The 14,799-nt window shown below is 30.8% G+C and overlaps 1 protein-coding gene across 2 annotated transcripts; it reads right to left on the minus strand.

Moving 5' to 3' along the window:
* Positions 1–5,169: 5,169 nt before the first annotated feature.
* LOC128189849 (uncharacterized) lies at positions 5,170–9,923 on the minus strand. Of its 2 annotated transcripts, none has more exons than XM_052861620.1 (8): positions 9,833–9,923; positions 9,692–9,741; positions 8,970–9,104; positions 8,498–8,621; positions 8,042–8,088; positions 6,724–6,903; positions 6,317–6,601; positions 5,170–6,027 (listed from the first exon to the last, which is right to left on the minus strand). In XM_052861620.1, exons 1-8 carry the CDS (start codon positions 9,898–9,900, stop codon positions 5,588–5,590), a joined length of 1,329 nt encoding a protein of 442 aa, XP_052717580.1. In that variant the 5' UTR covers positions 9,901–9,923; the 3' UTR covers positions 5,170–5,587. The 2 variants fall into 2 exon arrangements, with proteins under 2 accessions (XP_052717580.1, XP_052717579.1); XM_052861619.1 differs by having other exon boundaries at positions 8,498–8,648.
* Positions 9,924–14,799: the final 4,876 nt, after the last annotated feature.

Below are 14,799 nucleotides of genomic sequence, written 5' to 3' on the forward strand. Positions count from 1 at the left end.
ATATGCATCCTTTGCTAAGAAATGAACGGAAACTGCGAATTTATATATATATATATATATATATATATATATATATATATATATATATATATATATATATATATATATATATATATATATAGCTACGTCCAAGGAGCACAACTCTATTGAAAATTGCTCGATCGCACCCAAAATCGAACTTGACCTAGATATTATGATAAACCTGTAATCCTTTGCAAAGAAAATGAACGGAAACTGTTGGTGGACCGAGCGACCGACAGACAGACAGCAGCAAAGCAATATTCTTTTCCCTTCTTCGAAAGGGGGCATAAAATGTAAAAAAACAAAAAAAAAACAAAAAACAAAAACAAACCATATAACTTTTGCCTTTTCTTCGAGGTTGTAAAACCGGAGTTAACTAATTATGATATGAATATGAAACCATGTTTTCTTGTTATGCTTACTAGTGCCGCGAAATATTATTTTCTCTAGCTTGTCCAATGAACAGCATCTGAGTTTAATATGTAAGAATAAAAAACAGAGTATTTATAGGTCTTATTTTTCTAACTATTAAAATAATTTTACTTCCTGATAGATACATGTTCTTTCAATATAGGATACAACTTTTTTTTATTTAATCATATTTTAAATCATTTAATTAATCTAAATATTTTCTACGGAAAAATATACATTGCTGCAGAAAATCTAGGGTTTGTCAGTTTCAAACTTTTGGTATATTATGTGGGGAATATCTAACATGCACAGATAAGCGGACGTAAAATATACATTTTCAAAAATCCGAATTATAAATGTTTTACACCTTTTTCAGGAATAATCAAGAATCTAGACTATCTTTTATGGGAATATCATTTATATTCCCCTTTTCATCCTTTTCATCAATTGATTTGAACGAGGAACTGCTGCTTGGAGAAGAATTATATTCGACACATTTCCCTTCGAACATTTCCCGATTCCCATGACTGATATATTTATCTGGTAAAAATTCATTTCTATGGTATGTTAATCTTTTAATTTCACATTCATCAACATTCAGAGCATCGCTAGTGCTTAGATGCAACGAAGTATATATATATATATTCAGGGTTTTTTAAATTTTCTTTTCGACATATTTGTATTCTTATTTGCGTTGAATCGTCCTTTGGTATGTTAGCGTTCAATTCTTCTATGTAGCAATACCCAGAACTAATATATCTGTTGGATACCTGATATGGCTGTGTTAGTCCTGGCTGATTTCATACAAGAATACTCATTACCTGTAAAATACTTTATCAGTGGTGAACATGATACTTTTTTTTAAATTAAACAAATATTGTGGAATCATTAAATTTCGTGGGGGCCAATTTTCGTGAATGGCTTAAATTTTACAGGTTTATGTAACGTCATTTCGTGTGTTTCATATATATTTACAATAAGAAAATATGACTTTATTATCCTAATTAACAATTCGTGGAGGATGTTATTTCGTGGGTAAGAGGAAACTACGAATTCCACGAAAATTGAGCCACCACGAAATCAAATGATTCCACAGTAGGCCTATATAAAACACAGAGGTATACCTTTACGTAAATGTTTTGCTAGTGTATAAGATAGCATAATCAAACACTGAAACTAGATATATTACAGTAAAACTTCTACTTCGGTTATTAACTGGTTAAATATGTAACCTATTTATCAAAACGTTTCTAAAGACGTTAAAAGGGATTAATTTTTATTTGGTATAAAATAGTTTTAACCTATACACTAATATTGTTAGATGATTTCATTATAATATAAGTTTGTTTTTCTTTTGATTTATTTTTGGTGTTTGTTGTAGATTGACCTACCGTTAGGTAAATACATATGATATTGAACGGAACGGTACGGTCGCATCTTTCATTTTTTAGTGGTGGTCCTCGAATAATGTTTCCTATATCTCAATTATGATTCCTGTGAGTACAATTTTTTTCTAACATCACATTTGTAAGATGATATACTTATATGCCAAGTTGCTCTATTTGCGTCAAGATTAATCATTCTTGTATAATTAGTACATGCACACAATCTTAAAAACGATGTTTTGTTTGAATTTTTACATGTGTGTTAAGACTTTAAATCGAAAAGATAAACGTTTGATGCAAACCAACATGTGAATCTCCTCAACTGGATTTGATTTCTTGTGCATTCCATTCAAAGAACATCGTTTGTGAAATCTAGGAACCTCTGTAGATTAAAGGTGTTGAAGTTGCGCTTGTAAATCACCTGCTTGGTTATACTGTTCTTCGTATTCCAGGACTTCATTCTCATCATTTTAAGATTTAATATTTCAAAATGAAAGTAATGATTATTTGATTAATCATTTATATACTTGTAATAGGTTCCGTGCATCTGTCAGAAAAAAGGTATTCAAAAAACCTAATTAATTTGTAATGGAAGACCAGTTCGATCCAAGAACTTTTCTGAACAATTGACCGCATGAATGATAGCAAGTTTTATGAATTTAACCAAATTGTAAGTCCATTTTACCATTTCTAGAACAATGATATAAAACGTGTAAACTTGACATATTACCATATGAATCGTATCTTAAATGCACGATTTTTGATCATGTTTTTATAACACCGTGTAAACGTTATATGTCATATACAGATAAAATAATTATTCCAGATAATGATACTTCATAGGAAATAACATACCAAATTTTACAAAGGTGTGTTGCTAATGCAATTCCTAACGCTATTGTTCTCTCAATAAAAACAAAAGTTGCACTCATCCAAGACATTGATGATCGGATTATCAGTGCACCAAACGGATCGGTGTCTGTAAAAAAAAAGTAGAAAATATATATATTGATATATTTTTTCTATTTTCTTGCTAAAGTAAAGATATTAATATATAGATATATAATATATAAATTATGTAAAAAGCGGATTAAGCTTTGTAATCTGATGCATCAACAATTGCAGTATTGAAATGATGTTCAACAATCTTAACAATTTCAAGTCTGTATGGATTATTTATAAATCAGAAGGCAGCTATTCTCTTGCCTTTTTGAAAACATTTCGGAATTAGTATGCGTTTTTTTTAAAAATAGTTTTAATAATTAAATGTAAATGACGAATGAAACAGTGTTTTTTTAAAGCATTTTACTTTAATATAGCATTATGTACCTATTGCGGAGGAACAGCCGTATGTGACATTAAAATCACTGGCATCATACTGACATTGTTGTCGACAAAGTGTTCCAAAAAACCAGAAGTATATGAATGCGGACATTCTAACATTAAGATTCGAATAATCGATTAATTTATCTTTTATATTGCAGATAGCTAGGAACAAACATTTATAAAGTCACATCTAGTTTACCAACGTTTTTCATCTTTTCTGAAATAGCTGTGACAGCAGTGTCCCCAACAAATGATCAAAAAATATTTTTATAATTATGTAGTGTAAATAACCGAAAGGAAAAAAAAATTTAAGATATGAAAATTATGTTTCGTTTTGTTTTGCATTTACATACCTTACTTAACAAAAATCATACCATTTCATAAAAAAATTAATTAAAGTAAAGAAACATATCTATAGCCGCACCCTCGTTCAAAAATAATTATGATAAAGGGTTCTGTTTCATCGTATTTTATAGGAAACTCAATAATAAGATAAAGGAAAAATAGAGAATATTTGAACAGCATTTATGCTAAAATTACATTGCTTCCTCTTGAATAAGTTTTAACAGGTTTCACAATATAATGACTTTGACTGTCTGTGGACTGTGTTAAAAAGGGTATTTTTATCCAAAGAATTTCAAATTTAATTAAAATGCACCATACACGAGTTCAACCAATGCCACGCTTTAAGCTTTTGCTCAATGTAAATTTATCACACTTGTAGATTATCATAATCCAATAATAATAAAAAAAATTGCTAAGGGGAGGTTAAAATCCACCATGTCTGAAAGACCCCCACTTACATGTTTCAGGATTAATCTTTCCGTTTATTTCCAATGTTCTTTAGACGTTAAACCATAGAAATGAATATATATTTTTTCTTAAATTTAGATGTTGAATTTAAAAAGAAATGAAGGAAGACGTCAACACTGTAACAGCAAAATACACTATTATTTATCAGTTATGTAATATGACAGCATATTGCATGTTAGGTAATGTATTAATGAGAATTTGTTTTTAATTAGATGGCCTTTAATAAGCTCGATCCGTCGTTGTGACAAGCAAAAGAAATAATGAATAGAAAAGAAAGAATATCAACCATGTAGTATTTTTGTTAATAACACCAAAGTTTCTTTTTCATATTATACACCAATATGACCATGAAGGACCACATGCATCAAAATGTTCATTATAAATCATACATAATAGTTTTATTGAGTGAGCTTCGAATCATTTTGATATTGCTATCAACAGATAGAGGGAAAAGACAGGGAAATAGAATTTGGGCCTGTTTTATTTTGACATCGGTTAAGATCATAGTGCAGCTTGAACATCTGCCTGTTGTCGGTTGGGGGTATTTACATTAGTTTTTAAATCACGAAAATGCTTACATTATTGAAAACGATATCGGCAGGTAAAATATTAATTATGCGCCTCAACTTTAAGGACGAATTACGTGTAAGACAAATTTCAATCATGAAATTTTCTTTAAACATTAAAAGCAAGATAACCATGTTAGATTTATCATTTGTCCATACGGTTGGCCAAAAATAAAACTTGTTAGACTAAATGGAGAAGAAATCAACGCTATCGTCAATTACCTAAAAATATATGTTGCCCAAAAAGAAGGACTATATGTTCAGATAAAACTTAACTACAGAAAAGAAGCCTAAACAGGCTGTTGAATGACCTGTGGTGATAAAGAACAGTGTTAAAAATCAAAAGTGCAAAGGAAAGATTGAATCAGATATTTAAATGCTTCGACGATTTATAACAATAGATCTATATGAAACAAAAAGAGACATTGACCCTCCATGTAATGGTTAGAGCTCAATATTTCAACAACTTCTTTTCTGTTCATTGTTATGAATTTTTCCGTAAAAATGTAATTGATCATGGGGTTTTTTATGATCATTTGCCAGTTTTTATTAACCGAATTTAAAAGATTTTATTATTCTTGTCAATAAACATAAAATAAACACATTTTAATTATACATATATTATAAATATTCTGGGAAATCTTTGACAAACAATGTTTTAAGTTTATGTTCTGATTCCTCTTCCGTGGATAACAGTACTAGCATTTGACATTAATAATACTATCATCAATGATTTTCAAATTTGTTATTGTTAAAAAGTATAGGATTTGTTTATTAGAAAAAAAATGTACAGTATATAGTGCAAAACGAGAAAAAAGACTGTAGCAGATTGTTGTCATCACACAAAAATTAATAGACACCTCCTTGTAAAAAATTATGTTTTGTGTGTTACATTCAATAATTTTTATCATTTATCCTCATCCTTTGTATGAATTATAAATAAAAAATCATTTTTCACACGAATAAGTTTTTTTAATTATGTACACGAATAAGTTATTAAATTGATGATCAAATATCAACATTTTCAAAACTGTTCATGTTTTTATCAATGTCTGGTTCCTGATTTTATATTATATCTTCATAAAAACGAATCCCGTTACTGTCTTTTTCTATATCCTCTTTATTACTTGCGTCGAATGAGGCGTTACCGTTTAGAGAAAGGACACAGTTGGAACAGCCGTCGCTCCACTTTTCCTGGTTCTCATGATTTGTGCATTCATTTGGTTCTGATTCATTTTCATAGCAAGCCGATCTTTCGGTTTCATATTCATTAACATCTAACTTATCGCATTTGTTCAAATCTAACGAAGTATATATATTTTCTGTTGCGCCCTCATCTGTTTTCCGTAATGGAACAATGTTTTTATCTTTATCTTTCGACATTGTGTCTTCCTCTTCTTCAGTAAGGGAGATGTTAGACTCAGTGAGACAGTCTTCGTCGGACTTGTCCTCACTATTACTTGCTTCATATCTACTGACCAATCCAATGTCCTCGTAGTCATTGCCTGTAACATGACGCTAATGATGCTGTGAACACTGTGCATGATAACAGTATTCTAATTTATACTTTAGATTTTATTTATCAAAAACCTCTGGAGCGGTTATATCATAACAAACATATCAAGTAGATAATATTACCGAAGTCTCATTGGTTATTAACCTTTAATAGGCATTATTTTAATAATCAACCTTATTTGCGTTTGTTCATGTTTATATTATCAGAGTTTGAAGAATAATATGTATACGATTCTATAATGAGTACTCTATTAGTTTAAAATGATAATTAGGACTTACCTTTGATTTTTGAAAAGGCGTCGTCATATAAATCACTGGATTCACAAACAGTCTCCCTTCCTCTTTCTTGACTGTTTTTCCGACCATTCTTTGAATACCTATTGTGTTTAACAGAACTGTACGGTCTTAGCTTTGATCCCGGGTAAACTCGAGCTTTGTCAACTGTTTTATATTGTGTCGATCTTGCTTTTCTAGGTTTATCTGAGATCAGGTTATCATTTATAGACCTCTCGTCGACAGGTTTACATTCATCGTACTCATCCTGCTCGCATTTGGATTCTCTTTCTAAAAAGTTCAATTTTATGTTTACTTAGTACTGAATTTTCAAAACGACAAGATAAAATCATTCATCTGAAAGTTCTTTTTTACACTTTTACAACTCTAAATACAAAATATATAACACCAACCAACAGATACAGCTGCTTCTTCTGCCCAAGATCTATTATAGACTTTGTAGGAAGTACATCGCTTAAGTAATTGAGGAACAGCCGTTGATATCCTATGATTATGTTGCACACGTAAAACATTCACGTTGTTTTCCTGTACTTCATTGTCTATATCTTGAGAATTGGTAACCTCGTATGAAACTACAAAAAAGATCAATGTTTCAAAATGTTTACATTTTCAGTATCTTTTTCTGTGATACAAATATGAATCAATTTTGTAATGTACAATCAATAAATTCAAATAACGTATTATTTATACATGATAATTTTTTATAATCAAAAGAAATGAAAATCACGTTAATGTGTCAATATTCTAATATTTAATCGTACAATTGCTAAATCATATCTATAAAGAAGTAATAATGAATCATTCTTTGAAGAATTAGGTCATGATCAAATCTATAGTCTGTCCCAAGTTATTGCTTCCATCACTTTTTGATGATTTTTAATAAAAATACACATACATGTGAAAGAAATACAGTTAAAATCGATGAAAGGGAATATTACCAAGATATCTTCATTGAACAATTATAATTGTTTACTCATAAAAGTTCACAGGAACGAAAACAAATTTCTTACGGAGATTTATAATAGGAAATGTTGACATCTTTTCTCCATTTGGGAGTACTCGGGATACCTCGCGCAATTTTTCAACGTTATCATCCGGGCTTACTAATGGCTGATGCAATGCAAAATCCCCGTATACTTTCTATTTTTGGATGTGTATTGAAACCTGAAGCAGTAGAGGGGGCGTTTCAAAACTGATAATCTGGACAATTTTCATATTAGTGTATGAACGTAGTTTTAGCACAAAGATATTTATTATTATCGAAATATCAAGCAAAAAATGGTGGAAGCAAAACCTCGGGACAGAGTATAATATAAATACCTTTATTGTATTCTACCAAGCCACAAATTATCACCTCATAATACTAACAAAATAATTTCTTATTCCATCAATATATATAAATATACAGTTTTGTTGCATTTATTTTAGACAGACAGTTTGTTCATATATTCTATTTTTTCATCAAAATAATTAATGATAAAGGATACTTTTTCCTCTAAAACAATGAACTAATATGTTTTCTTAAATAATCATTATTTAACTATTCACATGAACAAATAACAAGCAATATTGTGCTATATAAAAGGCCGGGGCTATTTGTTTATACCGAGGTATTCTGAGAACATTTCCAGCCAATATGTTTATGGGTTTACCACTAATGAGCAAAAACCCGGAAAAAAAAAACAATATTCTGACAAAGCATACATGTACCTAATGTTTCTTCAGTGTTTCCGTTGCCACGTTTTGATTGGATTGTCCTATTAAAATTAATTTGGATTTTATGGAAACATAGGCAGGCATGAAAAATATCTTATGCTTTGATTCCGAATCTTTCGTGAAATAATATCATGAGAATATGCTATGGTTATGTATTCAGAAAAAATAATATGAATAATTTGAAGCAGTAAACAAAAGATCAATCACTATATTTGATTTTTTTTTTCAAACTAAACACAATCGAGCGTGTAGTTTTAAAACAGCTTTATCTATTAGTAGCCGAAAGCTGAAGAATGTAAAATATAAGTATCATAATCATTTAAGATTCGCGTAACTTTCTCGTATTAAATAACCATAGATAGTTTAAAACGAAGTGATACTAAAACATATTGTATTTACATATACAACAAACAATTACATTTCATGCTGAAATGAAAATGAATTTCAAACCGTGTCCTTAGGACGTATAATGCAAGTACAACGGTCAACACAGCAGTAAACCCAACAAAAACAAACGTTGTACTCATCCATGGAAGTGGGGATGTGGTGGGTAGTGTAATCAATGGCGTAGTCTCTATAAAGTAATCACTTCTTGGAGAACCTGTTCAAAATAATAAAATCATAAAGGAGATTCTTTTCTATACAAGTTTTCGATGAATGTGTCGATTGCCTTATAATAGAAAAAAAATACAAATGTACTTCTGTTTTTTTAAACAGTACCTTACTGAAATACTCGATATTTGATACATCTCTCTCTCTCTCTCTCTCTCTCTCTCTCTCTCTCTCTCTCTCTCTCTCTCTCTCTCTCTCTCTCTCTGAGTGTTTTAAAACAAACTGATTATATTTGTGACGGATTAGTGTTTTTCATTATTTTTATTATATTTTTTTTTCGTCTTCTTATTATATAATGTATAAATTTTACCTATTGTGAGCGCACATCCGTACGTACTATTACAATCATGCGCGTTACAAAGGCATTCTTGTCGACAAAACTTTCCAAAGAATCCAGAAGGACATTTCGAACTGCAATCTGTACCAAACGTTCCAGGCGGACATTCTGTCATTTAAAGACAGTTATTATGATAACTTTGTATTGAAGAAAAATACGGAATGTAAAAGATTTATTGGGATATTACGTTGCTTTGTCACGAAATAACATAACATGTGTAGAATTTATGTTAACATTACTATGCACAAACCAAATTCATTATGTACTTATGGAAATGTTCATGTTTGGAATTGGTCACTTCTTTTATGTAACTACGTTGTGTATTTGCTTACAACCAAATTTCTTCCTCAAATCATTTAAACGTTCAATTTAAAAAATAGCATATAGTTGTTCATCAAGAAGTCCTTATTTAAAGATACGTTTATAGTTTTTTCATGTAACTGAGGACTGGTTCATTCAGAAACATGGAGGAATATGTAGTTATTGGCATTTAGTATGTACAATTGAGGATATAGATATATATGAGACATGTAGTTCCTAGCTACTTACACAATTTTTCGCCAACTGACTTGCCTTTTTCGAAATTAAAAGGTTTTATAGTGGGTTGACAATTTTGTCAACATTATCACGAATGAAATTTTGTTTGTATGAAGATATTAATAAAAAGATAAATTATTTCTCAAAGCAAATCTCACCTTTGCATATTCCATTTTTTCTGAAATAATTGTGGCAGCAGCGTCCGGAACTGCAAAAACAAAAACCGAACAAAAATTCATTCACATACAGAGTCACAAAGATTAAAATTTGATAAAAGCCAAAAAATATGATCTGCTTACTCTAACGTACAAAGGTCGACCGACTTTATATAAAATAACAAAATTAAGCAAGGCGCCTTAAGTCTCATGATGCTTCTAACAAACTTGACAATTGCATTATTATTTATTTAACTTATCAGGGAAATAATTGGAAACAGACAAATGAAACTAAAATTTTAAAACAACATTGTATATGCAATAGTTGTATCTTCCTCTATAATATACGGAAATGGGAAAGTACGTTGATATAGTACCGTGAAAAACCATCCCTATGTAGTGTTCATGCTTTAGTAAAACGGTACTAATTACATCTACAAGTCCCTCAATGTTATATGGTAAAGTGTGTCTTGTATATTGAGATAAAGAGCCAAGTGAATTGCATTGCAACAGCATATTTTAATACTTATCTGGATTTTATTCTAATTATTTTTAAAAGTGTATGTTATGCCGATAGTATTATTTGTGGAAAATAATATTGATAATTTAAACGAACAAACAGCAATTACTTTTTTAATAGGATGTGCCAGGAAAACGGTTGAATTTGATCAGTATTGTTTGAATGGCTCCATTGAACCAATTTGTTGTATACGTTTATTTTTTAAGAGGGCATTTTTTCAAATCATTCAATTTTCAATAAATTGGTGTAATAAGTATTTCTGTTTTTGTAAGCCAGTTTTTTGTGATTTAAACAGTCACAAGTTGACTTTTCGAGTTACGTAAAAGGTTTTAAATTACGACTTTTGATCTAAACTCGGAACTATTGAAGAGAATGGATCTTCATGATGTTAGTATCCACATGACGTTCATTTTTGTCTAACATGTCATAAGAAAATTCCTTGAATGACTCTGTAGTTTCATAACAAAATTAAATAACAATTTTGTCATGTAGTTTGTTTGTGTTTTGTTTTATGTTTTATTTATTTTTTTTAAATTTGTATTTGTTCCTGATATCCTGCCTCTGTTGTCCAACGATACGACGATAGGATTATGCGTGGGTTTTTTCCCAATTACGACAAAGAGCACGCGGCGGATGTGACCGGTCAGCATAGGAAGCTCACTCCTCCTGGGCACCTGATCCTATCTCTATCTTTTCTGAGATCCATGTTAACGTTGCTCTGGTTTGATTTGTATTTCGTTTTATGGATTTTTTAAATGGTTGACGGTTAGTTATTGTCATGTTTTCACTGTAAATATTATTTCAACCATGGATTCAGATACAGAATACAATGCATTAAAACGAATATAAAACTGACATGAAAGCAAGAATAAAAGTTACATGTTCATAAAATTTAATGCTATACTTATATCTTCAACTCATGACAACGATAAAGGTAACAACTGCACCTACCTTATGTATCCCTTAGTATATTTTTTTTCTGCAATCGTTCTTGTCTTAATATTTTTTTATATTTGATCATTTTTCAATCAACTTATAAACATTGATTTTACAAATTTCTTTTTAGATTTCTATGTCAAGATTTTACAACTTTTGAACATCTTTGTTTACTTTTTCGTGGTTAAAATGTTGTTATCCATATGACGATAAATGTAAAAGTTTTAATATGGCAGGCTCTTTGAGTATGAACAGATTTTCAAATGCATTTTCAAAACAATTTACAGTGAGAATATAATAACGTTTTGGAAATAAATAATGAAATGGTTGATCGATGGTTGAATGGTATAGTTGAAGATATGGCTCATCAACACATATAGCAATTAAAATATAAATGTTATTGTGTGTTAACGATAACAAAGATATATTGAGTGATACAGAGAGAAAGAGAAGGAGAGCAATATACGTATCTCAAAAACAGTATGAGAAATGTAAATGTATCTTAATTTACATTTACAGATACAATAAGTCACACCTTTATAAAAATATGTTAGAAAAAGAACATGATTAATTAATAACAATTTAGTCACATGTTTATCTCAATATACGGGGAATATCACTTATGTAAAACATATTTGATAATACAAAGTGTATTTTTATGCCAAGTAACGTCTTCGTTAAACATGTACATACTATATATGTATAGTTTGGTTACAAATATGTCAGTAAACAGCTTTTTTAGCAATACAGATGTGAAGATAGAAGGAGGTGTCCAAGTAGCGTAGTGGACAATGCACTCGCTTTTCACCGCTGCGGCCCGAGTTCGATCCCTGTGATCGACAGTGGTTGTATGTGATAGGGTATGGCGGTCGCCCGCTTGGACACGTGGGTTCTCTCCGGGTACTCCGGCTTCTTCCCCCACCAATGACCCCCTCGCGCTTATCAATCGTTGTAAAATAAATAAAGGTCAGTCAAAGATAGAAGGAGAGGGTATAGGTGAAGTATTATCTTCAATAATTGTAAATGATGAAACCTTTTATGATGATGTTTACCTTTCTCCTAGTATCGGATTAAAACTGTACGTTTGTCTACGACATTAAAGCTGACAATCGTATACCTATACGTTTCAAATTAATCAAAGGTTCTGTTTGTTAAAGAATAAACCAAAACAAAAAACAAAAAAATACTCTTGGAAAACTTCATGTTATATGAATTTGCTGAAATTCATTTGAAAGAAACTCAATGAAAGGCGAGCAATTGAAATATTCCCTAACCCCGCACACAGGGGTGTTAAATGGGCATATGGGCAATTTAGAGTCTTATTTTGACTGTTATATTCAAAATCGTGAAATTAAATAACTATTTTGAATAAGATCAAAAACTAAGTATTATCCTTTGAAATAGATGTCAGTGCAATAAAATCGGGAAGAACATTACTGCCATTTTGGTGGATTATCACGTGACAACTATAAATAGCTTACGTATATTCCTTAACATAAAATGAGATAGAACAACACCATCCCACGGTTTCCAAAATAAAATAAACATGCCAAGTGAAGGCAAAACATCTAAGTTTAATCAAAACCGCTGAAAAAGTCTATGTTCTTCTTATATAAATACTTATTCATTCGGCATTGATCAAACTAACGATACGTTTAAAATTTCAAGTTCAATATATACGGGGTAGTGGTGTTCTAGTTGGATTTTTATATCGTAAACAACAACAGAGGAAAGCCTGGCCGAGAAATAAAAACTTACATACCTTTTATCAAATGATTGATAAAACTATCATCTCCTCCAGTATTATTATGTTCAGTTCTCAATAAATCACACCACAGTACATAATTAGAGTTCTTAGATTAGTTATATTTTGATTATGTTTACAATGTTTTTCGATCAAATTCACACGACATTCAACTTTTAGTCATGACGTCATCAATGTAAAAATCTACGTGATACAAACTAATTTCTGAAAAAAATTGTCTTCAGTATCTTTTATTTGTTTTTGGTCTACGTTTCGATGCTTAGATATTTGACTATGTACATAATAACCAAGATTTGTGATTTAACGGAATTATATGCAACTCAGATTCCACATACTTCCTTAACACCCCCGTTCAGGTAGCAATTTGTTATGCAATTTTTTCCTTGGCGTCCAGAGCTCTGCTGATGGCTCGAATTACGAAATAAATATATTTTTTAAAAATCATATGTAGATATACATTTACGGATAATGAAATAAGTTATTGGATACGAGCTGTTTGGTAAAAACAATCCAGAGAGTGGGATCAATTCCATGTGGCTTTTAACATTAAACCTTTTGACCTCAGGGGCTCCGACGAACACATATCATTGTTATTGGAAACATCTTCATACAAAAAGACAGCAGCAGTGCTGAATTTTAAAATTTCAATGAATGGCAATCAAACACCCAACAGGGAGTAAATTCTCGAGACGTTCGCGTTGTAAAACCAAAAATGTCGGACTTTTTAGAAGTTTCTGATCGTTGTCGGATAAGAACGTACAAGTTTTGCCAAAAAATATCCTCTTATTTCTCCAATACCTATGCATGCACCGTTTCACTTGGCAACTCACACTTAACAAGGCGCGATGGCACACGAAGACCAATAGTTCAAAAGACACTCCATATGTGTCAATAAATAAGGATCGATAATGAAAAGAATTAATTACAATTTCAGCAGGGGTTGTTGGCGAGAGAAACCTATTACAGAGCTCGAAAACACTTGGTTTAAAATTTAATTGTTGGATTTTCTCTAGCATAGCAGCCGAATCCCATATCGAACTCAGAAACGTTGCACTAGCAACGATATAGCAGAAAGTATGGGTTGTATTCAGACACTTTTGCGGGAAGTAAAGTACTATCTTGGCCAAATCTTCAAAACACTTCACTAATGAAAGATACATTTTTTTTCTCAAAAATATCAGAAAGTTTATTACAGATCTTTGATATTTATATATAGATAACTATATGATGCACCAGTTGAGACCAAATATTTAGCTCTAAAATATCTTGTTTGCAGCCAAAGGTCACACTTAGATATTCATAAACACTTAGTCTTTGGTAAGCCATTGCAAATACCCTTATTGAACATCAACTTACTAGACCTTAAATCCGCTAGTCCATGCTGTATCAAATGGATTCGAAAGTGGAGAGAGAACAACGCATTTAATACTTTTTACAAGTATTCACATAAATGTATACCCATTTTGCATCAACCCTCTATTCCCCACATTGCTGAATCTGCAGTAACGTGGTCCTGTTGTTACGTGTTTTAACGTGTTGTGGTTTATATTTCTTAATTGTGGTATTCTCATCAGTTTTATTCATATGTGTTATGACCTACCTTTTTTTCTACCTTTTATAAAGAAAACATGTGTTTTAGTATAATAACAGTTTAGTGTACTATTTTGGACATAACTGTTTATCTTGCAAGTAGTAAGATACAACATTGAATTAAAGAATGATATGCATGTGTTTTAAAATATATGTTTGCAGTTAGTCTTTTTCAGGTTGTACTAATTTGTAAATAAAGAAAATTGCTTAGTCGTGTAAAGCGTCAATATTTGGAAGAATATTTCATCTTAGGCCGTAAGTGTAAGTAAGGTATTCCAGTCATATAACCATAAGGGCATT

Source organism: Crassostrea angulata, chromosome 6, assembly GCF_025612915.1.
Source record: "Crassostrea angulata isolate pt1a10 chromosome 6, ASM2561291v2, whole genome shotgun sequence".
Lineage (NCBI taxonomy): Eukaryota > Metazoa > Mollusca > Bivalvia > Ostreida > Ostreidae > Magallana > Magallana angulata.